General features: G+C 47.0%; 1 protein-coding gene and 1 pseudogene across 2 annotated transcripts in view; one reads left to right on the top strand and one right to left on the bottom strand.

Annotated features, from left to right (window-relative positions):
- Positions 1 to 22808, bottom strand: part of GAN (gigaxonin) — a 52019-nt gene extending 29211 nt beyond the window's left edge. Inside the window, exon 1 of one of the 2 annotated variants that reach the window (XM_032324849.1) lies at positions 22616 to 22808. In XM_032324849.1, the coding sequence (XP_032180740.1) occupies positions 22616 to 22782 (167 nt within the window). In that variant the 5' untranslated portion in view covers positions 22783 to 22808. The remainder of the gene's footprint in view (positions 1 to 22615) is intronic. The other variant, XM_032324850.1, reaches the window with a different exon arrangement.
- Positions 18626 to 19096, top strand: LOC116579454 (annotated as a pseudogene).
- Positions 22809 to 26605: the final 3797 nt, after the last annotated feature.

Raw genomic sequence — 26605 nt, 5'->3', positions numbered from 1 at the left:
CTGGCAAGTTCCAGCTGTGCGGCTTCTGCGCCATGCAGGTAGCTGTGCTGTGTCCTGTCCACAATGTGTGGAGCTCAGCCCAGGCTGGAGCTGTTCCTTCTGTGGGCTGTTCCTGTATTTTTTAGAGTTTTCCTTACCTCTTACTAGCTAATCCCTCTTAACTCCAACCTCTTGCTGCAGTTTATTCTTCTTTATATTAGGCTTTCATTTGTGAAGTTACCATGTGGACTTCTTCTCTCAACGAGATCCAGGCTGAGGAAGTTGCTATTCAAAGGCTGCAGGCCTTTGACCAGAGGAACCGCGCATGTTGTGGACGGTGGAAGGAGGAGCGGGACTGGACTGGGGAGAGAAGGGGCTACAAGCAGACCTTTCCTTGCTGCCCCCTTTCAGCGTTCAACCACGCGACTGCATCGTTGCTGTGTTTGTGAAGTTGACTACATTGTCCTATGCTTTCACAATCAGAGTATTGTCTTCTCCCTCAGCGCGAGATGGCTAAGAGGACAGAAAAGAGATTCCTGTAGATACGAGCACTGGCCATTTTGGTCTTCTCTAAAATCAGATCCTTTTCAAAGCCCAGGAAAAATCAATCATTGTAGAGGTTTAGAGACATCTAAACATCTAATTTAAGCCTAAATTACAGAAGTTTAATTATGGTTTAAATTCAGATCCCTACACCTGCCCCCAAACTTTCCCATCTTCCTAGCCCACGTCGGATCTCTCCGGGTACCATCTGTGCACGTTCCGCTCCTACCCATCTTGTCAAGACTGGTGAAAATGACAGTTCCACAAAGAGTTACTCCGTATCACTCCACCCTGCCACAAGCTGCACCTGTACCCTCACCTCCAAAGTGCAGGTAAAAATCATTTCTCCTGCTACAGATTTCCCAAGCCCTTTATATTACAAGTTCATCAAGCTCTGCGGTGAGTGTGGTATTTAGGTACATATCCCATTCCCTATCCCCTTTATTTAACTGTAAGTTCCTGGAGGCCAGAGTCCTCTTCATCACTGTCACCTGACAATGGAGCCCAGTAGTTCACAAAGAACAGAAGTTCAACAGTTATTTGTAAAGTAAGTGTTGGAAGTGATAATGGTCTTCAAATAGTCACAGTACTGTCACATGAGATTTCCTTCCTACATGACCTCAGGTACTGTGAAGTGGAACCAGAAGTGATATGAGGAAGAGCGTCTCATAATCGCACCTGTCCAAGGCTGAAAGGATAGAAGCGCAGCGTTTCTCAAACTTTAATGTTCATCAGGGTCATCTAGGGGTCTTGATTCAGAAGGTCTTGGTGGGGCCTGAGTTTCTGCATTTGTAACAAGGTCTCATGCAGCACAGATGCTGCTGGTCTCCAGACCCCTCCGGGCAGCAAGGGGTTAATCGATGCTTCCCAAATAACCCACGGTGTGTTTGGTACTTGTAATCCATCTCAAATGAATACTTTGTAAGATATAATAAAAGTTCATTATAAATAAGGCAGAATGTACCACATGGCCACTCCAGTTAAGACTAGACTGCGTATTTGAAAGCTGCCAAGACAGCAGACCTTACAAGTTCTCATCACAAGAAAAAAAGTTGGGTAACTATGTAAGGTGACAGGTGAACTAGACTTACCCTGGCGGTCATTTTGTAATGTATACAAATATCCGAATCGTTATGATGTTGAACACCTGAAGCTAACACAAGGTTATGTTGCTTATACCTCAATTTAAAAATGAAGGAATTATGAGAAAAATGAAATAAAAACACACATAAAATGCAGGCCGCAATCATTTTATCATCAGAGTCAACAGATACAAAATTACTCTGTCAAATTGCTCTAAGTGCCTAAATGCTTAACCTCAGTGGGGCGCCTGGGTGGCTCAGTCGGTTAAGCATCCACCTTCTGCTCAGGTCACGATCCCAGGATCCTGGGATCGGGCTCCACATCGGGCGTCCTGCTCAGAGGGAAGCCTGCTTCTCCCTTTCTCTCTGCCTTCTCCCCAGCTCATGCTCTCTCTCCCTCTCAAATAAATAAAATCTTAAAAAAACAAACAAACAAACAAAACACACTCTCAACCTCCAAGCCTGTACTTGTATTACGGCGGCTTGTTTCTGGAACAACCCCAGTGTGCAGACATTCCTCGTAGGCTGACTGATCCCCCATCTGTCAAGAATATGGTGAAGGCTTGTCTCGAGTCTCTTCCAATCCTAGCTGGTAAGAGTCACTCAAATCTGTTTTGAAATAGTCTTGCTTCAGAGGCTCCCGTCACTCGTTACTGCCTTCTCTCAGTTCTTGGAGAGCCGCTATCCCTTTCCAACTCGGTGACCTCAAATGTGTCTTATTCTCCCTCCTTTTGTCTTCCCTTTTTCCTGATTCCCCGGCTAAGTCACTAGATCCCTTTAGTTTTTGTCATTCTATCTTACATTTCTTTCCTTCAGGAAATACCTCAATTTGCCCAAAACCCACCAATTGACTGTCCTCAACCTCCAGCCCAGTTTTCTCCATAACGTTCCCCTTTCTATCTAGAATTTTCTCATCTTGCATATCATCTCTCTCTCCTCTGCTGCAGAGAATTTGGTGAACTGGACTGAGGGAGTTAACAAATTAAAAAAAAAAAGAAAAAAAGCTCATCCAAAGCATTAATAACTGACAGTTCTATTTTGTCAGTTAGCCATTTAAAAAAAAAAAAAAACAGGAGGTAAATCAACTGTTTTTTTCAGTTCTTCATTTCTCCCCTAGGAAGCCATACGGTCATACCTAAATTTATTGGAAGTAGCAATATCCTTGTTTTTATTACGACATGATGTCAATGTACAAACTCTCTTCTGGAGAAGGCAGCAGTCTTAAAATACCACTTTGAGAATTTCATCACACGTGGAAAACACTAGAAATAATTGAGAGTATCATAAAATTGGGCCTCGGGTGTTCAGATATAAATATCCATGCCTGTCCCATTCTTCCCCGGTTTTGTTTCTGGGGCAAGACATTTCCCCTCTCTGCCTCCATTTTCTCATTTGTAAAAAGAAGAGGTTAGATGAGGTGATCTGAGAGCTCTCCCATCCCCAAACATCTCTGGACAGAACTGCCGAAACAGGCCACTGAGTTCGTGCGCGGACTTGACTTTGGAGGTGTCCCATGGAGTCCTAGAGGGTGAAGGCTGCCCCACTCAATCAGGGACTGAGGACTGATAACATGTGTGCCTGTGGGGCGATAACACAGGGTGAGTTTATTTTTCCTCCAATCACCTATCCTCTGGGCAGGCAAGCATTTATTTTCTGTCCTATTCAAACTGAACAGATGTGAAACAAAATCAATTTTTCTTTTTCTTGGCAACAGTGAAGAGAGATTTTATTTAAAAAAAAATTGTTGGTTCCTAGCTAATAAAGAAGCTGGTATTATTCAAAATTTTGCATCCATCAAAGAGGCCTACAACCTTTAAGTGAGTGTAACAAAGCCAAAGTAAACTGTTGGTTATAAATAGTTCTTTCCTCACCAGCTTCCAATTGCTGACAAAGTTCAATGTGTCTCATCGCCCAGGTAACCAGGCCTGGTTCTACTACTCTTCGAAGAACCACTTCAGACATCACTGAATGAGATTTGATGTGAGGGTGACTTTTCTTCCTCTCTGATGCAAAAGCTTGTCTCCAACAAAAGCAAGGTCATGTACTCAAATAGAATGCAAGAGAATGTAAGGTTTAAGTCAAGATTTGCAGAAATTCTGGGGTGACGCATGGGCATTACTCACATGGCTTTAAGTGATTCGTGTCGTCTCAAACCGTGTAGCTACTGACAGCAGGCTCTGCGAGATCTGAGCGGAGGGGCTCAGGCTCACCACTGCATTTGCCCATTTAAGCCAAACTCCTAATTCATATTCCTTGGGGGGACTCCTGTCTTACAGATGCTCCTCCCCTCCCCTTTCATCCTCATGAGCTCCTAAAAACCACATCAGAAATGGATGTTCAGGGCAGGGGAACCACTCTGTGTGGTCCTACAATGATGGACACCTGTCACTGTACAGTTGCCTTATCCCACAGAATGTACACCACCAAGAACGAACACTACCGTAAGCTAAGTTACGGGTCAGCGTGGGTCCAACAACTGTAACAAACGTCCCACTCTGGTGGGGGTACTGATAACGGGGGAGGTTATACGTGGGGGGGGGGCCTGGGATGGATGGGCCATCTCTGTATCTGAACCGAATGGTCAATTTTGCCATGAACCTGAACTGCTCTAAAACATAAATTCTATTTTGAAAGTGTATTGTTTTAGTCCCCATTCAACTTAATAAAATATAAATTGCCGGTAATAATTCCATCAACACAGGCACCCTCCCACGACAAGGCCTTTTTCTGGTATGCTTTTTTATGGATAGGAAAACAGGAACCTGGCTTTCTAATGGTTCCTGTCACCCAAGAACACCACCTACATGATTTACATGGGTATCTGAGACAGGAGCAAGGGTCCCAGAGGGAAGCCCCACGAAGCCCCAAGGACCGGCGGGCTATGAACCAGGTGCCACAGACCTTTAGGTGGGCTCCCTTCCCCCAGCACCGGGACCCACAAAGGCTCCCCAGCCAGCCACTGAGGTGCTCTTCCTATAGGAAGAATAGGATCATACCGAGTGGTCAGGACGCAGTGCGGAGAGGAAACCACCGGAAAACTCGGGCACGATGCCGCAGACATGGCCGGGATCTGCCACCAGCCTGACACTGCACACGGAGAGCAGGGATTTCCAAGTGGGAGTTAGGAAAGAACCAGCAGAGCGAAGACATGACCACATTCCTCATGTTATGATTCTAGGAGACAGCCTCACCCCCCGCGTGGCAATGCTAATGGAGCTTCGGCTTCATTTTCCCTTTAATCTCCCTCTGCTCCTTTCTCTTCACCTCCACTGGGCTCTTCTTGCCTAGATGGATTAGTTTTCCCTGTCTTACCATCAAAACTCCCCTCCTCACACAGATGCTGCAATGACTCATAATTTGAATGGGTTTTAAGAGTAGCTCGTGAATCCGGCTTCCCAGAATTTTCTGGCAAGCTCTTCTAGAAAAGCAGATGCCTGGGTCCCATCCCAGAGCAACTGAGTCAGGTTCCAAGACTGTGTACATTTTAAAGGTTCCCCCGCTTATTGGGACACATTCCTTCAGCCCTGGAAGCTTCCCTTTACCCTGCACTCCCCCTAATCACAAGTTTTAATACTTCACTCACTTCAGGTCTCTGCTCTCAAGAGCAGTCCGGGTACCACGCTATCCAAAGTAACACCTCTAGCCCCCTCCCTGCTTCAGGTCTCCACTGAACTTAGCACCATCTCATAAACCGCATCTGTGTGATGTCGACACCCGGGACGACAGGACCTGTCTTGTGTAGCATCTGTCCCCTCACCTCATCAACTGCCCGTACCGATCGGCTCCTGACAGATGCGCGTGGACTTGAATTAAGCGCAGCACGCAGCCAGGCTGGGGGACCCCCGGATTTCACCAGGGCAACGCCAGTCACTGAAACAAAAGGAGCGCGCCTGCAGAAACGGCATTACCGACCAGCCCAAGAGTCGTGAGCGTTCCTGAGCGGCGCCCCGCTGGTTCACCCACACTGAGGGGAGCGGATGCTTCCCCAGCATCCAATCCCCATGTGTGTGAGTCAGCAGTTCAAGAACTGACTGTCCCCCAGCTGCAAAGTCACCCAAATGTCCACGGTGCCATCACCTGCCCCCGCGCTGAGGGCAAATGGAGGCTGGCCTGGAAGGCTGGCTGGGGGGTAGGGCTGCGGTCCGTGAGCGACCCCGCCTGAATGGCCGGCGGTCCATCCCTGCCTCACTGCCCTCTGCTCACCGTCACTAGCACACTGCATGGCAAAATGCGAAGATTAGGGAAGGTTTCTGGAAAACCAAGCGTTTACCCCTCAGGTGTCATCCCACCAAGAAGCTTTTTAGCAATGAAGCTGAAGCAGAGCCACCTCAGGTCTGAAGAGGCCCCGGTCACCACGCCATCGTCCCTGACAACCTCCCGGCCCCGGCCACCGCTGGTAGGCAGCACACACGGGGTCACGGAACCGTCTTCCGTTCTCCTCCTGACAGCACGCCATCCACTCTGAAGATGACAGGCAGTGTTCCTATCTACACCTGCTCTGAGTAAGCATGTCCAGTTACATCAGTATCTGCAAGAAACACAACACAAAGTGTGTGCCTTTGAGTCAAGTGATCTGAACGAAGGAACAATTTATCTCAAGGGAGATAATGTTTTCAGATAGGAGAACAGGCGAGTGTGAACTACCTTCCGCAGGAGGAGAGCTTGAGAAAACTTCCGCAGGGTGTGCGTCTGGGGGACGGGGGTGGGGTGGGAGCGGTAGACACGGCACATCCCCGGGCCTGCGGACACGCACAGCTGTAAATGACCTCACTTACTCTCTTACACCTGCACAAGCACGGCGACCCTGAAGGGAGAGAGAGGCAGGGGGACCAAACCCATAAGAACTGTGGTTCTGGGCCACTGACCTTGCCCTGAGTCCCTCTGCTGGTCCAGGCACGGCATCAAGCACTAGGGATGGGTTCAGAAATCAGATCTCAACTAGCTGTTGAGCCCCAGTGTCGAGGAAATGATAAATCATCGCTTCTAACCTTGGGCTTCAGGTCAGTAAAATGCAATGTTACAAGTTGTTTCCGGGAGTCTCAAGCCTCTAGCATTATGTCCCAGAATAAATCTCTTCCCCAGCCCGCTGGAAGCCCGTTCCTCCCCAGGCCGTCCCCGTCTCAGGACAGGGTGCTATTCTCCATGCAGCCGCGTGAGCCTGACATCAGGAGTCTAATCAGTAACAGTTACAAAGTTACAAAGGCTGATACTCAAACTGGTGAGTGAAAGTTGATGAGGCATGGACTACTTCCATCATCTCCAAGTGTCGCCCTGTAAGTGCTAATCACAAAGAGAAAACCAGTGGATTAAACCAGTGGACGCCATCTTTAACCACGTGATCGACGAATGTCATCTAATGCTGGGACAAAACCGTGGTGGGGCTGTGACGGAGGAGGAGGATGGGACATCACTCCCCTGCTATTCTTGCCGCAGAATGCAGAACCGCAATCTAACTGGAAGAAATCAAACAAACCCAAGTTCCTTAACTGTCTACCAAATAACTGATCAGTACCTTGGCCTTGCGAAGGCCAAGAAAGATAAGGGAAAACGCTGGAACTGTCACAGGAGGGACAGAGGAGGAGGCCAAAGGGACAAGGCAAGTGAATCACTATAAATACTGTGCAGTGGGCGCTGTGCTAAGCAAAAGGGAGGCAAAAAGTCAGCTCTCTAGGGAGAGAGGTCAGAAAGGCTTCCCAGAGGTGGCACCTGCATGGGACCTCAGGTGAGTGTTTTACACCAAGGAGGAGGGACAGCACAGGCAGTGAGGTATGAGGTATTGTACGTCCAAGGAACGACAGGGGCGAGCAGGTTAACAAGGCTGGAGGGAGAAGCACATGGGGAAGGAGGGTGGGGACAAGCCAGCTTCTGGAGGACGCGCACCTGTGCGCGCGCGCGCACACACACACACGGACTTCACCTCAAGGGAAATGGAACTGTGCATGAGGAATTTTTTAAAAATCTTTTTATTCTGAAATAATTTTAAACTTACAGAAAAGGTTTTAATGGTAGAGTTCCTGTATCCCCCCTCAGGTGGCTTCCACTTGTGTTAGGATCGTAAATAATCTTAGTACAACTATCAACACTAAGAACTAAAGACTGGTATAAAACTGTTAAATAAATTATGGACTTTATTCACATTTCACCAGTTTTTCTCCTAGTGTCTTCTCTCTGTTCTGGGGTTCCATTTAGGGTTCCAAACTTCAGCTCATGATTATGTCTCTAACTTGTGACAGTCCTTCAAATCTTCACCTTTCAAGGCCTTGACTCTTTGGTGAGTAGTGGTTAATTATTTTGTAAAAGGTCCCTCAGGTTGGGTTTAATTTCTTAGACTGATAACATACTTTTAGCAGGAACCCTAGAGAAGTGAGATCATGTCCTTCTGTGCAGCATTTCACAATGCTGATGTGTATGAGGTCAACCTCGGCCATTTGGTTATGATGACGTCCGCTGGGCTTCTCCTGAAGTCACTATTTATCCCTTTGTTACTATTAAATCCACCAAAGAAGATAATTTGGAATATACAAATATCCTTTTTTTAAAAGGATTTTATTTATTTATTTGAGAGAGAGCATGAGAGAAATCATAGAGAGCAGGAAGAGGGAAAAGCAGCCTCCCTGCTGATCGGAGAGCCTGATGCAGGGTGGATCCCAGGACCCTGAGATCATGACTTAAGCCAAAGGCAGACGCTCAATCAACTGAGCCACCCAGACACTCCCAAATACCCTTTTTCTCCACCAAGTCTTGCCCACTAATTTGTACATCCACTGGTGGATCTTGCCTTTTACAATTATTGTCGTGCTCAAATGATGATTTTCTATTCTTTTATTCCATCTATACTTATTAATGGAAATTCTTTTGTAAGGTATCTCAGGACACCTTGGTGGCTGAGTCAGTTAAGTGTCCAGTTTTTGGCTTCAGCTCAGGTCATGATTTCAGGGTCGTGAGATCAAGCCCTGTGTCGGGCTCTGTGCTGGACATGGAGTTGGCTTATGATTCTCCTTCTCCCTGGGCTTGGTTGGGGCATGTGTGTTTCTCTCTCAAAAAAATTTCTTTATAAAACTGAAAAATAAAAGCTATCTCTTCTCCTACTGATTCACCCATTCATTCATTTACTCGTGCCTACACATGTGGATATGTATTACATTCTATGATTTATGATCCAATGTTACTGACATTCATTTCCTTGTTCAAACTGCCAAAGCTTTGGCCACTGAGAGTTCCTTCCCATTGGCTCTCTCATCTTTTGGGCACCTCCTTACTTTCTGGCACAAATACTCTCGGCTCATGGTGTATTTTTCCTGCTCCAGTACCTGCATCAACCTCATCGCGGAAGCCATTAGTTCTAGGCATTATCTAATTACATTCTAGAAGCATCAGCATGGCAGCAGCAGCATGGAGGACTGATGGGGACAGAGCACGGAGGCAGACGGACCAGTTCTGTCACCTTTCAGAACTAGTAACAGCTGGAATGTGAGCAGCAGTGACGGTGAAGAGGAGAAAGGCTGCAGATGTGAGAGGCCAAAACCACTGGCTGTGGCATCACGTATGTGTGTGGGGAGGGCACATCCCCAAGGTCTCTGAATTTCTCCCAGGGAGTCTGGCAGTATACTGACCACCCACCTGGGGGAGGAGAGCTGGCCTGGGGGTGGGTGGGGCCGAGCAGCCCCGCAGCAGGCTGTCAGGGATATTAGGCCTGGTGCTCAGGAGAGAGGCCGAGGTAGCTGCGTCTCTGGAGCAGATGATGTTGTCAGAGAGCAGAGGGGAGGCCAGAAGCTTGTGCCACATCACATATAGGGATAGACAGGGCGGAGAGCCAGAAAAGCCAACTGTACGGGAAATGGGACAAGCGGGGTCACAGAAGCCTGGAGACACCAAGTGTCAAGAAAATGACCAAGAGTGATAAATACAGCAGATGGGTTGAGCTGGATAAACACTTCCAAGTTTTCACCAGATTTGGCAATCCTATTTAGCAATTTGGAAAAACGGGTTTAATGGAGTGATAAGATAGGAGAAGAGGTAAGGAAAAAGAGGTGGTAAGACCGTGGACAAGATAAATAGACACTCTAGTTTGAAGAATTACGTGCTTCAATTACGTATGGGGCTCCTGGAGGGCTCAGGTGGTCAAGCGTCTGACTCTTGATCTTAGCTCAGATCTTGATCTCAGGGTTTTGAGTTCAAGCTCCACGCTGGGCTCCATGCTTGGCATGGAACCTACTTAAAATTAATTAATTAATATTAAATTAGATTTTTTTAAAAAGTCATGCACTTGTTAGCAGAGGACGCAGAGATACATCCGCTGGACATCTGCATGTCTGCCACATACCAGGCAGTGGAAGCGGCCCAGGCATGCCTCTGAGCCAAGGGAAGGAGCCAGAAGGGAAGGGAAAAAATAAAAGATACAGAAGGAAGAAGACAATGCGACAGAACAACCACCCAGAAGAAAGAGAAGATGGGAGGGTGGGTCAGGGAGAATCAGCCTGGACTGCAGATCTCTGCTCTACCCAAGGCTGGTACGCAAAGCATTATTCTATGATTTAGACAGCTTTAAAGGTGATCTTCCGAGTTAGTCTCTATGTGCAAATTCTTTAAAAAATTTAATACTCTAGGGTCAACAATCAACAAACTACAACCTATAGCCTGTTTCTGGAGGGCCTCTGGGCTAAAAATGGTTTTTATATTTTTAAAAGGTCGTTAGAACAAAAACAAAGAGGACTATGTGACAGAGGCCACCTGTGATCTAAAAAAGCCTAAAACAATGGACTCTACAGAAAAACTTCACCAAACTCTCCTCTAAATATTTTTAGAGTAACAAGCATACAACATTTTAAAAATCTGGTCTAAAAGATAGGCCAAACAGCAATAACTTTGAGAAAACACTTGCAAGAGTGACAAGGCCACAGTGATAGGCCTGAGGGAAAAAACATCAGATACACTGCCAAGGTCTTTCTGTGATAATCCAGTCTTCCTGGACGGTGATCTGGTTTTATTCTCCAAGAAGGAATCTGTTCTAGCTTCAGAAACAGATGTACTGGGCACACAGCCCCCAAAGTAGGCTTACATGTACCCACAAAAAAATACAAAGAAAAAAGAAAACACCCCCCTCTTTTTTTCCCCTAATTTGCTTATTATAGAGTTGCTATTGGGAAGGAAAGAAGAACTGGAAATTAACATGTCAAAGGGAAAGGATGAAACGAGTTGCATCACACAGCAAGATGACGGAGTACAACTCGCCATTAAAAAGGATGAACAGGGCGTGAGACTGAGCAGTAAGGAGAGGGAAAGCTCTAGTGCAAGTGACAGGTCTACCTGGGAGACGATGATGATGACGACCACAGCAATTAAGTACACTGTTCAGAACCAGAATAAAGGCTCACATAAATAACTCTCATGCGATCTTCTGTGATTTTTTTGTGTAAAAAAAAAAAGATTCTTAAAATTTAAACCTGGTTCTTATAATTTTGCAAGTAAAGCAATCCATAAAATTTACCTCTCAGAAGACAAGGTTTGAAAATGCATGTTAAAATTTTAAGATGAGTTCAAAGGCAGAATCATGATGCAGCAAACTTGTGAAGCAAAAAATTCCTCTAGAATGAAACAAGCCTAAGCCCTCACTCCGGTCACACCCTGACCTTCTGGAAACGCACATAAAAGACAGACATTTCATGCCACAACCTGTCAGGAGAGCTCCAGATTTTCTGCTCAGGATGCATTTCTAGATGCTATTTATGAGAGGCGCCTTCTGCGCCCTTTGAAGACCCCATGCACGCGGTCCTCCCTTTGGTTTGGGGGCACTTCTGACACGGATTCTCTACGGGGAAGCTGGCTCCTCTGCCTCTTTTCTGCGACAGGATACGAAGTACCACAGAACTTCTGCTTGTCTACTCACCTTCTGTTCCCTCCTTCCCAACGTTAAGAGTTAGAAGGAGGACTTACGCTCCTAAATAATATTCTCCTAAAGGAGAAGTAAGAATTTTTACAACTTGTTATTGTGTTTGTAGTTATCCTTTCAAAGCAGTTTCAAACCAGAGTATGAAGTGAAGGTTGAGAAATGGGGTTTTGGGTTTTGTTTTTTTGTTTTGTTTTGTTTTGTTTTTCTCCTTTTTGAAGAAGGAGATAGTGGAGGTAGAGAAAACCAGAAGCAAAACACAGCTTCCAACACGGCCCTTCAGCTCTCTTTCATACAGGGTGGGCTGAGCCCCTCTCCAGCAGCTTCAAGCCGCCTTCTCGCTTCTGGCGCCTCCATAATTTACAATCTACGGTTATAAACTTCACCAAACTACTTGAAGCTCAAAGTGCCTTCCAAAATGTTGTCAAGGGAATGAATGCTTCTCAATGAATTCTTTAGTCATGTCGTAACAAAAGCGCTCTCACTGGAGCTGCTCCTTCTGAATAAAGAATTTGGTCCCTTCTTCTCCAGGTTTCTTGGCACCAGAAATGGCTGGTTGGGTTGACTGTGCATCTAAAATGGGGCAAATTAAAGACTCTCTGGTAGTAACTTCTGTCACAGGACGGTTGATTCTGTCTCTCTACACTATCCCCAGCACACAGTCACTCAGCAAAATGTTACAGGAAAGAGTGTAGCCCTGTCTGGGAGCAGCGCGTCAGCACCCTGGACTCTGACATTCCACGTCTTCGTCAGGACTTACAGACAGCAGTCAACTCAGTGCTCTCGTGGACAGGCTTTCCGGTAATGAGCTTAGGGCCTCTGGCCCTGGAGATAAAGATGAGGCTCTGAAAGCACCCAGTGCACCTGTCTATTCTAATTCTCCCCACGGAACGAAAGACAGGCAGCGCTGAAGGCACAGGCGATATGCTAAAGGAGTCTGTAGGAGGGAGCGACTGTTTGGCCGAACTGGGAGAATGTGAGGAAGGGATATCGGAACCGGGGCCTGAAGGAGGAGTACAAATGTTATCTGTCACAAATGAGGAGGTACGGACGGCACAGACAAGAAATGCCGCAAAAATAAACATTCATATTCACAGATCTGTGGCACTCGTAGAATTTTCAAGAACCAGAAGAGTATAATGAAGATGTTTATTCAGCAATGTTACCCCAAATTCAACACAAAAACAGAATGTTATGCTTCCCACTTTCTTTACGCAGCCAGGCTTGAAATCTGCTACCTCCTCCTCCTCCGTCCCCACATTCAGAGAACGGCGGGCTGCTTTCTTTCCTAAGCCTGGATACCGGCCTCCACCCGGTCCCCAGGACGCTGCCATGGCGAGCCGTCCCCATCAGCCAGCAACTCCAGGGCCCCCCGAGCCCTGTGGATATACAACAACCAAGTCCCCTTCCAAGGCTCCAGTCATCGTACTAGTGCTTAATGAGTGCATCAAATCTAAACTTGTTAGCTGGCGCTCGAGAAGCCCGCTCTCACCTGCCTGTCCATCCACACTTGCCACCATCCCTACCCGAGCCTCCAGTCCAGTCCCATCAGTCTACTGACCGCCTGAGCACACACCTCCTGACGCTGTGCTTAACCTCCCTCCTGCCCCACTCACCTGCTAGTCCTTCTCTTCAAGGCTTTGTCCAAAGGCTTTGTTTTCCTGCATGAAACCTTACATGACAACCCAAGTACTCTTCCTCTGCACAACTCCTAGAGCCACAAGCATCTATCTATACAACTAAAATACAGTCCCATGCTTTGGGACTTGTCTTTGCACAAGTAAGCTGTGAACTTTGAGAACAGAATCTTTTAAAGTTATTCCCAATTTAATACTCACAGTAAGTGATAAGCATTGCTGACCGGTGAACCTAGCTTCTCTTGAGGCGTCTTCTCACCGACAAGTCCTATCACCACTACCCCTAACCCAGGCAGTTTACTCTGACTCTGACCAGCCCTAGTCCAGGGAGGGACTCCTTATTTCCCGTCCCAACAACGGCAGCACCCTCCTAAGTAAGAGTACATCTCCTCCTTCTTATAAGCCTCAGTGTCTATCCATTACCTCTAAAACAGCACCTCAACCCCTGCATGGACTAAACTATGTTGGGAGATTATATTGGGTCCTGTCTCCAAACCCCAACACCTCCCCAGTCGGCTCCCAATATACATCCAGCAAGTCAGGGAAATGCTACAGTGAAAGTTTCAACTTACCGGAGGGCAGTGTGAGCGCCAACCCAGGACAACAGGGCCCTGCCCACCCCTCTCATCTTGTTTCATGCCTTCCTACCTGCTGCTCACCACCTCGTCCTGCTGGTGTTCTTTTGCCTCACCCCCTGCCCCAATCCGGTGTGCCCGTCTGTTCCAGTCTCTGGACCGCAGCACTTGGTTTCCCGTGCCCCCTGTGTTCCGCACCCCCCCCAACCCGCCACTCCTGCTCAGGTCAAATCCTCATCTTCCACCTACAGACCCTCGGAGGGGTGCTCCTTCCACCCGGACCAGCAGCAACCATGCCCATCCCTGACATCTCTCTGTGGCAGACGTCTTCACTGTCCGCCTCCTCAGATGGACTCAGTGGGGGCTGGAGCCGCGGGCGCCCAGGGTACAGCTGTGCTGCACAAAAATGCTCAAGATAAGTTTAGTGAATGAACGAGCCAATTAGGGAACCTTGACGGAGGATCCATGTTCTCTACTTAAAGACAGTTGTTTTTGTTAAGATGATTAACTGAGGTCACTAATGTAGTACTGAATAATCAGATGAGTCCTTTAAATACACTTTTACAGCATTTTAGATGATCTAACCATAAATGAAGTCACTCCCGTCTTTCCCCATTCTTGAAATGGACAGTACACACAACATCAGGATATATTTCATCAGTATTGAAAAATTCAGCAAATGTCAAAAATACTTTGACAAGTCTTTGGTCCTAGGTTTATTTCCTTGACTAGCCCCATAGAGTAGAACAAGTAACTCGAGGGATTAGGTCTCCATGTACTCAGTCTCCGTTCTGACACTGTGTGTGGGAGACACACTCAAACAGCAGCCGCACACAAAAAAAACCAAGCCTCTGAAAGTGCTATACCCTGTCAACCAGTGAAATGCAAGCTCCTTGTCTGTCACCTGTCACGGGAGTCTCTGCAGCACCTAGCTGTCACTGAGTATCTTCTGGTGTATTTGATGAACAGACGGCTAAACCCATAATCAAGCCCCTAGACCGTGAACACAAATGACGTTAGGTCCCTTTATGGCCAAGTCTAGTTGCGATGAGTTAACACAGTACATTTCATACTTCAAGACAATGCTAACTTTTTTTCTTTTTACAATGGATTTTCTTTTCTTTTTTTAAAAAATTTATTCATTTGGGGGGGGCCCTGGGTGGCTCAGTGGGTTAAGCCTCTGCCTTTGGCTCAGGTCATGATCCCAGGGTCCTGGGATCGAGCCCCGCATTGGGCTCTCTGCTCAGCAGGGAGCCTGCTTCCTCCTCTCTCTCTGCCTGCCTCTCTGCCTACTTGTGATCTCTCTCTGTCAAATAAATAAATAAAATCTTCAAAAAATATTTATTCATTTGGGAGAGCTACAGACACAGAGGGAGAGGGAGAAGCACACTCCCTGCTGAGTGGGGAGCCTGACCCTGGGCTTGAACCCAATCTAGAGATCATGACCTGAGCCAAAGGCAGATGCTTAACCGACCAAGCCACCCAGGTGCCCCTCTTTTCTTTTTGACTTGAGTAGAACTGACACCTCATGTTACCTTAGTTTCAGGTGGACAGCACAGTAACTCACCAAGTGTATACACTATACTGTACTCACCACAAGCGTGGCCACCATCTGTCCCCATACAGTGCTATGACATATCACTGACTATATTCCTTATGCTGTGCCTTATATTCCCATGACTTACCCCTTCCATGACTGGAAGCCTGTATCTCTCTCTCTTTTTAACCCATTTTGCCCAAACTGCTCCCCCCACAGCCCCTCCTGCCAAGGGGGACCATCAGTTTGTCCTCTGTAATTTTAGGTGTGATTTTTTGCTTTTTGTTGTTTACTAATTTGTTGCTTTTATTTTTTTAGATTTTGCTTATTCATGAAATCATATGGTATTTGTCTTTCTCGGTCTGACTTATTTCATTTAGCATAAAACCCTCTCAGTCCTACCGTGCTGTCTCGAATGGCATGACCCCATCCCTTCTGTAGTTGTGTAATATTCCACTGCGTGTGTGTGTGTGTGTGTGTGTGTGTGTGTGTATACACACACACATATATATTCTATTGTGTGTATACATATGTGTGTGTATATACACACACACACATCTTCCTTATCCATTCATCTATTGATGGACACTTAGGTTACTTGCTTATGTATCTATTCTTAATTCTTTTAAGGAACCTCTATACTGTTTTCTGCAGTGACTGCACCAATTTATGTTCCCGGCAATGGTGTATGAGGGTTCCTTCTCTACATCCTTGCCAACACTTGCAATTTCCTGTCTTTTTTATTTAAGCCCTTCTAACAGGTATACAGTGATAGCTCATTGTGGCTTTGATGTGCATTTCCCTGATGGTGAGTGATGTATGATGTTGTGTTGTCTTCTTTGGGACAAAGGACAAAAAACCTTAACAAGATTTTATTTTCCTTAAGTAGTCTATTTTTCTAAATCTCTGAAAAGAGGGGAAAATATTATAATTTATTCCCACAGAGGAATGGAATCAGCGAACATTAGACCATCGTTTTACAGCTAAGTCACTTTTTGGCAGTCAATACCAAGAAAAGAAGGACTTCACTCTCTGCTCTTCTGGGCACAGGGGTCAAGAGCTCCGGCTGAGCACCGGAGGGCATTGAGACAGACACGTGACTTTCCCCGCCCAAGAACTACAGATGTCACCTTTACCTCAGCCTTTGATCCCTTCTTTGGACTCAGCCTGTCTCAGGGGATGGAGAACCCAGGTGAAGCACTTGAATTCAAGGTTGCAGCCACGGTCTGCCACTGTCACACCCCACACCTCTGCATCTCCACCTTTAACCTAGAATTCTAACTTACAAATTATTCATTTATATTACAGCTTCCGTACACAAAATGATAGACTTGTCTCCTGCCGAAGGATCATATGGCTCCCTGAAGGACTAACCTCACAGTACTCATAAGCCAAACGACTCCTTATTTGTCCTAATTATGTTTTCTTTATGGATTATAAATAGATTTTAACCCTCACTTTGATATCATGAGACAAACTGATTAGCAGTTTAAACAATGGATACAGTGGCTTTGTAATCTGTGCGCTTAGGCTATATTACCCAAATCTACATCCTAAGAACCAGAATTTGTGGAAATCGCTTTGCTTGACTCTCTAAATTGCACAAGAGAAATTACTTTAAAAACACTGAAGAGGACTTACCAGGGAAAATACAAACTGTGAGAAGAGGCAGAAGTTAAAGGCTATAGGTTAAAGAATGAGAACTTAATCAGTGCTCACAGAGATGTTTTACATCTATCACATACACTATTAATCAAAATAGCAATCCTCAGGAAAGTTCTACTGTAAGCCTAAACACTCAATGTTTCCCTTTATATCAGATCCACTAGTCTAACAAGAATTTCATTGATTTGTTTCACCATTTGAAACCTTCCAAACACCTCTCCAGAATTAGAACATTCACTGCTACTAGCAGGCAACCACTATCTCAGATGAATAAAAACCTTTAAGCTGAAATGAGCAACCTATGTTGGACTTAGAGCTCCAATTTGCAAGTGCTTCGTTTTCCTTAGAAGCCAGAGAAAAGGCTGCATTGGTCCTTCTGAAACAGAACATACTTTAATATCAGTTCTGAAAACCTCACATAAGAAAAGGGTTTCTTCCAACACGACTGCAAACACCAGAAAGGAGGGGAAGGTGAAAGAGAAGGAGGAGAAGGGGGAGAAGGAAGAAGGGGAGAAAAAGAAAAAAATAATAATTTTGCATTGATGACTGTAAGCCCTCAGGACAGACTGCATCTTGTGAAGTCGTCTGGGATGCCTTACAGCGGCTGGACGAAAACAAGGCCCAGATCCATTAAAAGATACTCAGGCCTGACTTACATCCCCAGCACCATGAAGGAACAGCAAGAGGCAGATGTCATCATTTGAATTTAAGGATGCTCACGTCTCAGCAAGAGTCTCAGAACTGGGAGCTTCTAGCTGAACCCTTAGGCACTAAGGAACTTCACAGGTTACAGTCACCATTCAAAATCCCGTGGCAGGAGCGGCCGCACCTAGGGGACCAAAAACCCAAAGCACCAGTGAAAGAAAAGGGACTTGGGCACCAACAGCATGCTCTGCACACAGCAGACAAACTAATGGATATTAGTACCGATCAAGTACAGGACAGGTTTCGGGTGCCCAAAGAAAGGATGTTGACAATTCCCACGCTGCTCCGAAACTTGGACTTCCTACCGAGATCATATTAGTCTCCTTAAGTAGTTCATCAGCATCATCTATGAGTCAAAGTTTAGATTTAAATGGCCAAACAGGCTCATCGATAATTAGGCCTTGGAATACACCCAGAGTAACAGCACAGAGTCAATGTTTGTTACAAAATAGCTCTATGGGGCTGGATTCCTAGAACAGAATACCCAACCAAATCATGTGTGAAAGGGCAGAGGAAATACCTTAACGTCAATGCACAACAAAGCTTTAAATGATACAATAAATCTGTAAGAACAGAAACAGACCCCTCTCCACAACATATACACACAAAACAAAATGAAAATAGCATGGAGCCACCCAATTCAGACTTAAAGGGGATTTGCTGTTCATGTGGCCTGGCCAACCTCACTTTGCAGATGAGGAAACCAAGTCCCGGAAAAGGAATCCAAGATGACCTAGATTGGTTTCTGGGCCCAGTGTCTCTACTCCACCTTCCCAAGACCAGCTTTCCCTGAAAAAAAAAAAAAAAAAACAAGGGGGGAAAGCTGCCATTCTTACCGTTGGCTGACTCAAGGGACCTAAAAATCTTGAGAATCTTTCTTCCCTTTACTCACCATGACGAAGAGCTAAACAATTAACACTCCAACAGTTCCCCAGAAAAAAACCGAAATTCTCAAAAGTGAATAGAGGCTTTTCTGGGCCCACAATGGTGGAGGTGGCAGCTGGTGTGCCCTCAACATGCAGAAGAACACGGGCAAGTTCGTGCACCTGTCCGTGCTGTGGAAATACTCCTCTAGCAACTGCATCATCAGCACCAAGGACCACACATCCATCCAGGTGAACGTGGCTGAGGCCGACAAGGTGACAACAGGCTCAATGGCCAGTTTAAAACCTCTGCTACCTGTGAGGCCATTTGCAGGATGGGTGAGTCAGGGGACTCTATCCCCTGACTGGTCAAGGCCAATGGCATCATTTCAAAGAACTTCTGACTGGAGAGGATCACAGATGTGGAGTATTTGCCATAAATAAATAGCATCTCCACCGCCCTCCCCGGCAAAAGTGACAAGATAGGAACACGCACGTGTTCTTGCAGAATCATACAGTTCCTTTTCACATACATAACTCCCAAAGAACCACAGCTCTTAAGAGTCTGAACTCTATATCAGATCAATGGGAGTGTGCCAGAATCATAAGAGCCTCAGACATGAAGCAAAGCAAACTTTGCAATATTCAAGAGAAAGGGAAATTTCCTATAAGCCTCAGGGAACCTTTCCCAGAAGGTCTCAGGGTTGCTGAGAAAGGAAAGATTCTGTGGGTCGTTATACCAACGAATTCAATTTTGTCATCCTTAAAGGTCGTCAGCTACATTTAGATTTAGTTTTCCCAACAAACTAAAGGAAAAACATCATTCAGGGATCAGAATGGGAAATAGCCAGAAAGAGGGCACACTGGGAAAGCAGCATCCCACTTACTGAGCTTAATGGTGGACTGTGGAAGGTCTTGCCCTCCTTCCAGTAGCATCTGTACCCTAAAGCTGCACGACATATACTCTACACAACCTTTTTTCAGGTTATCATTAGGATTCTACTGCTAAAGCTGAGTTTTCTGGTTTCTTCCTTTTATACTGAAAGTCCTCCTAGTGTCTGATAGCCGAGAGTAGCAGGAGGAAAAATAAATGCTAAACCAAAGACAAAGCACAGGAAATGATTAAACCAATAAGTTAGGTTAAAAGACTTTTCTCTATTAAGTAGAAAGTATGCCAAATGAGTTGCTTTAATTCCTATTCTGACAAAAGCTGAATTGGTTCCCTTTTTTGAGGCATTCAGAAGCAATATATAACATTGCTTCTAAACCATACAACTTTACTTTGCTTAGGATAGTTAAACCGGCCAACAAAATTTAATAAACAAAACTAAATTTTTATAAAATATCAGAGACTACTAAACTTTTGAACACCCAATCCACATATTAATGACATCACAGACCTTAATGCTTAAGCTTCAAAGGGAAAGAAACATCAAGTGCTAGAACATGCAAATGCATTTTGTTTCAGCAAAAACTCTTTACAGTTCCTTTCAAACAAAACAGATACATTATAAAAGCATGAAATCACAGCTATAAAAATAACTAAAAGTTTACTTCTAAGTAGTATTATATATTAGTCAAATTACTTTGAAGTAGACTTGGGCTTCCTCATTTTAAAGGACAACCAAAAACATTCCACCACTTCAACAGTCAAATAAACTTAATCAGTCACTGACAAAAATACATGGACTGATTCCTGTTTATCTATAAAATGTCAAAAATATCTGCCCTATGGAAGATGGAAGTGAAAATCAAAATGAGACAGTATGTACAAGTATTTGGTAAACATTTAAATTATATTGTGAATCGGTAAGTAGTAGAGCTTACACGAAGAACACTCAGGTACGAGTTAATTTCGTAACATGTATGGTTAGAGTAGGAGAGGAGGTATCATTAACTTGGAGTCTAATCTTAGTTCAACCACTAGGTACTAGTAACTTCATTATAATACAAATCACTAAGGCCCACCAAGCCCCATTTCCTTATTTGAAAAGTGACAGAACTAGACCAGAAAAGATCTGAAGTCCCTTTCAGCTTGGCTACTTTGATGAGTAGTATTTCACCCCTAAATTACTGCTACTGTAAGTAGGTAACATTTGACATTACTACATATTCTCCTTATTTGCCACCATGTCCCAAGAGGATACCACATCTTTCTGAATGCAGAAGATATAACAGCGATGACCACTACCTCTGTAGACTTGTGTGTCAACCTGGAGGAGTTCAAAGCACTATTCCATGTTCCTCTACAGGTCAAAGATTAAATGAGACAAAAACACATTTTATCCCTTATTTATCAGACTAGTGAGCTGAAGTCAAGTATAAGTCATCCGCCAAGAGATCACTGCTATACGAGTAAAAGGTAGAAGGAGAAAGCAGGCCTAGTGCTCTTCTCAATGAGGGATAACTGAGCATCTGAAATGAAATATAACAGAGCCAGTCATCTCAGGTACCAACCTGCCGGGGAAGAAAGGCAGGCCATCACTCATCCAACACATCTGCTGAACCACTAGGCCCTGTTTTTTCTGGCTGCCAGGGATACAGTAATGGACTAAAGAAAACTCCCTGGCTTCACAGAGCTTACACGGTGGCTAGGGAAGATGGGTAAAGTAAATGAGTGAAACAGAGGGTATATTACAGTGGTAAGCAGTATGGAGAAAACTGAAGCATGGGAAGAGGATAGAGAGCATGTGTTTGGTGATTTGTAATTTTCTTTTCAGTATGCTGGATGCCACTTACAACAATAATTCATCTATAGTAGTTGTGCTAACTCTCTCCCCAAACAGGGAATACTTTGTATACAGGGAAGACTGTGACCTGCCGATTCCAATTTGATACTGACTGCTCACACCTCCCAACGACCAGGTAGGAGCTGTCTAGCAGACTGGCAATCCAAATTCCATTCTAACAAAGACTCCCTGCACCCCACCTTTAAATCCACAGAGAGTGCAAGCAGATTTACAGAACGCAGTCAGGAGAAGTTACAAGAGCACCTGAACTGCTTCTGAGTTGGCAGAGGTCTCTCCTAATGCAAAGGATAAAATGGAGTTTGGGTGCCCAGCGGTGCTGGGACAAAGCCCTAAGAATACATGCCCATCATTTTGCTTTTTCTGACCTGTCAATTCTAGTGACATTCTCTACTATTAGTCTATATTTAACCCGCTTACTGGGCAGTTCCTCCAGCTTTTAGTATTTTTTTCTTCCTTTTGCTAAAAGAGCCACCCAGTTTGCAGAAAGTTGCTATAAGAAAATAGAGCCCCTCGCAAGATCGGACACACTTGATTAAGCACCACGTTATCAACCTTAGTTAACCTGGTTAGTTGACTTAGCATATCAGCTTAAGCTTTGTTTTACCTAAGTTTTAAAATGCCCTCTGAGTCTCTGAAATCTCATGATCCTGGCTTGTAACCGCATCCTGAGAATTACAGTAAGTGCTCTAAAATTAGCTACAGCTTAGTTTAACGTGTGCCTCTAACGCACAGCCCAGCTTTTACACGGAGCTCCCACCGGGCGTGGAAAAAGGCGCGTCTGACAGGAACTTCGGCCTCGGGGGTCGGATGGCGGACCCTGGGGAGAAGGTCCCACGGGCTCTTCCCTCCGCCCGCAGCGGGCGAGGAAGTGTTTGTTCGGCTTCTCCGCGGGAGGGGCGCGCCCGGCTCGGTTCGCCGCGCCCGCCCGGCCCACTGCGCGATTTGGAGGCGAGCGGCCGGCAAACTTCAGCCCGGCTCCGCGGGCCGGGCCCGGGCGAGGCTCCGCCCTGCTCGCGGGTGCGGGTCCCCGGCCGGCCCAGGACGGCGTCCCGGGGCCTCGGCGGCTCGGAGGCCCGTGCGAACGCCGGGCGGTGGGCACCGGAGCAGGGAGGACAGGAGAGCTGCGGCCCAGGCTCCGGGGGTCGACTCCAGGGAGTCGGGGGTCCGCGGGGGACACGGGACTGGCCCGAGGGTGACTGAAGCTAAGGGGCCGTCCCGGGGGTCCGGCAGGGCGTCCGCCCGAGGGACCCCCGCGCCGAGCGGTGAGCGGGGAGGAGCGGGGCGGCCGGGGGAGTGGGGACCAGGGGCTCCGGGGACACGCCCGGCCCGGCCCGGCCCACCCCCGAGCTCCGGCAGCGCGGCCCCGCCCGGCCCGCCGCGGCCCCCTCCTCACCTGATGTACGGGCTGGCCGCCGCCAGGATGTTCTTCTGCACGGGGATCTCCTCCCCGTCGAGGACCAGGTGCGCGTCGCAAAAGCGGGACTCCTCGCGGAAAGAGCTGAGCGCTCGCAGCAGACGCGCGGCATGCTGAGGGTCGGACACAGCGCTGCCTTCGGCCATCTCGGCGCCGCCTCGTCAGCCGTCTGGTCCAGCTGCCTCAGCCGCCCCGCCAGACCCCTGGAGCTGCCCGGCGCGCGCCCCGTGTGCACAGCCCGCGCGCGCGCGCGCCCGTCCGCCCCGACTGTCTGTGCTCGGAGAAGGAGCGGGAGCCCCCAGAACGCGCCTGCGCCATCGGCGGCGCAAGGGCCTGGCGCCTTTAAGGAGCCGCGGCGTTGCGTCATTTCTCTGCGACGCCCCCGGGCCCTCCGTCCCTCCCTCTCTCCAATGGTTGCCGGAGGCGGCCAATCAGAAGCCTAGTTCCTCTGCGGGATCAGCTGGTCGCGGTTCCCGCGCTGCCTGGGGCTGTCCGCCGCCGAGAGCCGTCGCTGCTGCGGTGGAAGGTGTGCAGGCCCCCGGGACTCCTCTGGCTCTGCCCGGGGCCTCTGGCGCCGCGAGTCTGAATCCGAGCCTTGGCTCCTCCCCTGAGTAGCTGCGTGGCCATGGGTAAGGTGCCCATCTGCCATGGCTCCGTCTGCGCAATGAAGGTGATGACTTCGTGTTTTTGCGGACCCGTGGGAGCTCACGCTTGTAAGCGAGGGAGCGGTGGGTGTAGCTTTTCCTATTCCTGAGAGAAGAGGCGCTTCCCGGGTGAGAGCCCAGAGACCCGAGAAAGCAGGCCCGCAGAATGAACCTTTGTTTGCCGGCTACGGAGGAGATGGAGCGGATGAAGCTGCAGAGCTGACTGACAGGCCTTGTATTTTGCGGAGCCCCCTGGTCGGTGGTAGGGAGGTTGGTCTTGATCCTGCAGGGGTCAGGAACTCTGAGAGGGTTTTGAACAGCCGCGGGATCCCCCAGCTGCGTGCAGAACGAGGAGGGGTCGTGCTAAAGGCAGAAAGATGCTTGAGTATTGCCGTACTTGAAGGAAGGGGCCCGGGACCTAAATCGGAGGATGGTGGTGGATGTGGTTAATCGTGGGCGGTTGTGAAGGAACGGACAGAATTGTGTGGGAGAGGGAGTCCGGGACAGTGTTCTGGTCGGGTAACTGCGTGGCTGTTGCAGCCTTTCGTGCGGACAGGAAATGCCAAAGGGCTGGAGGGTGTGTGTAGAGAACCAGATGCTCAGGTGCGTCCAGGTTCCCAACCCAGTGAAGATCGAACCTGTGACAGGAAGCAGCTTTGGGTCGGCTCAGTCAGGGCAAGCCCCTTGAGTCTTGGGTTAAGGGTACATTGGAGGTTAAGGGCACATGCGAGTGTGGAGTGTAGCCACCACTTTGTTCAAACACTACCTTGTTTGTACAAACATTAGTTCATTTGTACCACCCTCCATAAGCTTCTAAATTCAATTAATTCAATAAGCTTCTAAAGAATTAGCGGTTTTTCTGAAGAATTAGCGATTGGGACCGAGGACCTGAAGAATGGTCAGCATTTCAGATACGGCAGGAGGGGATTTTCACTGGATCAGTTCCCATCTTCTTCTTCAACCAACTGAAAGGGTCCAATACAGCCTTGAGTCTCCACCCTGAACCAGCTAAGGCTTCCGATTCGCAGCAGGAATCAGGGTGTGTAACTCCGGCAGAGCTGCTGGCAGAGTGGACGGGGAAAAGGAATTTAATAGTGGAAGGTCTAGACATTTCTAGTCCTTCTTTAAACGCAGCATTTATGGGTGAAATGATAAAGACGTCTCGGACTGGCTTCCAGACAAAATGGAGGGGTGGAGGGAAGCGGCGGAGGGTGCTGATGAATCAGAAGTGCGTATGAGTTACTAATTGTTCAAGCAGGTTGTGAGTACGTGGAGTTTCATTGTACGAATCTCAGTATTTTTATGTATGTTGTAAAATGTCACAATGAAAGTAAAACAAAAAACAAAAAAACCGAGATAAGCAGCTCGAACTTATCTTCTCCGTGATACTACCTGCCCAGTGTCCCTGGGAGAGGTCGACACTCGTTTCTCCAAGCTGTTGCTGTACCTTGAACATTGCTCTGTCAGGTAACTTATTATAAATGGGTTTACTTATCCATGTCACCGGCTAGCTTGTACATTTTAGTGGCTCGATTTCCGGGTGCTAAGCACAGTGCGGGGCTGTAGTAACACACACTGAATGTCGGATGGACGGAGAACAAAAATGTGAAAACCAAGCACTTAATAAATGTTTCCTGAATTTTATCTGCTGTTTTTACTTTCTTTGTCTTTGTCTTCATTCCCAACTGGGTTGTTGGGGTCAAAGGTGGTGTATATGACAGAGTTGTCTGTATAATATAAATACTTGATAAACACTTACTAATTGCACGGAATGCTGGTCTACTCTTGAACTATCAAGGAGGTTCCAAAACAAAACAAGGCTCAAATAAGAGAATTACCCTCAGGTAACCAGTTTCCCTGGAATGGGAGTGTTGCCTTAGTTGAAATAACTGGAGGTGACTGGGGATTAGTCAGGTAGGCTCTTCCTGGTAGAGGTGAACCTTCTCTGGCATTTTGACAAAAGGAAGGGGTAGGCACTGTCCCACAAAGGAAATGGTGCCACACTTTTTCTTTTTCTCCCATGCATCTTTTTCTCCCAAATGGAAGGAAGTACTAATGTTGAAAAACTGGGACATTTGACATGTGGATCTGAATTTTCAGATCTTAAAAAAATCACTGGATTTGGCCCCAGTGGGCCCTTGTCCCACGGAGCAGTCTGCTAGAGCTGAAGGGCAGCTTCCTGCTCTGGATGGAGTGTTCCTCAGCTCCCTGTCACCCCATGGCCCACTGGGTTAGTTACATCCTGCCTGCTGTGCTCATTTACCAGACTTGCTACCTCTAATTATGCAAAAGCACTGGAGCGGCATCTATTAAGCACCAGGCACTATGCAGGTCCCTTGAAACATAAGTGAATGCAACACAGCTCCTACCTTGGAGGAGCTCGCAAACCAGCCTAGAAACCAGTTAATTACAGTGCGGTAAGTTCAGCACAGAAAGCAGGAACGTGGCATAGCACAGGGACTCTGCCCTGGGAGGCTGCTTGGAGACCTTCCTTGAACGTCCTATTTGAGCTTGCTTTTGAAAGATGAATGAGTTACTCAGGCAGGTGGGCTGTTGGGAAATATTGCCAATAACAGGGCCATCTCTGAAAGCATATATATGGTCTTCTGGTCTGCTTGTTGCACAGGTGACCCTCTGAAGCTAGCAACTACCTTTTCCCCGATTGATGCAGGTCTCTCTAAAGCCTTCTGCCCAGATGTTCCCTGGTAACCAGAAAACCACCTTTTACTGAGAGGGAAGTTAACAATCAAAAAGATGCTAGGTTTTCAATAAAGTTTTGAGGTCAGCTCAGGTGCCCCAAGAAAACACCTCCTGGTGCTGTAGGGAAGGAAAAGGGCCCAAGCGTGGGAGGAAGGATCTGTGTGGCAGAACCTGCCCTCCTGTCGGCTGCAGGAGCCACTCCTGGTTAGCCCTTGGACTGTTTTGTAGGCTTCCTTGTTATTGCTCAAACTGAGCCACCCTTGATACTGTTTACAGCCTTCAGAATGGTGTATTTGGTGTTATTGTTTCCCCACATTCCATAGATTTCAGATCTCAGCTGTTGTGAAACCAGTAATTTGAGATCTGGTAGGCTCCCAGCCATTTTAGTCCCTGGTGACTGTAACCGACCCCTGCTGCCTTAGTGGCTAAACAACCCCCAGAGAAAGGATTTTTTCCTTCTTTCTCCTTCCTTCCATCCTTGCTTCCTTCCTCTTTCTTTCTTCCTTAATTTCTTTTTGACTAAAAGTCACAAATACTAGCTGCAGTCATTCATTCAATAAATATTCTACACCTCCCCTATGATACGTTGTAGATACAACAGATAGCGTTACCTCAGAGGTATGAG

Source organism: Mustela erminea, chromosome 19, assembly GCF_009829155.1.
Source record: "Mustela erminea isolate mMusErm1 chromosome 19, mMusErm1.Pri, whole genome shotgun sequence".
Taxonomy (NCBI): Eukaryota; Metazoa; Chordata; class Mammalia; order Carnivora; family Mustelidae; genus Mustela; species Mustela erminea.
Note: the sequence above shows the minus strand (reverse complement) of the source record. Positions and strands in the feature narration are given on the sequence as shown.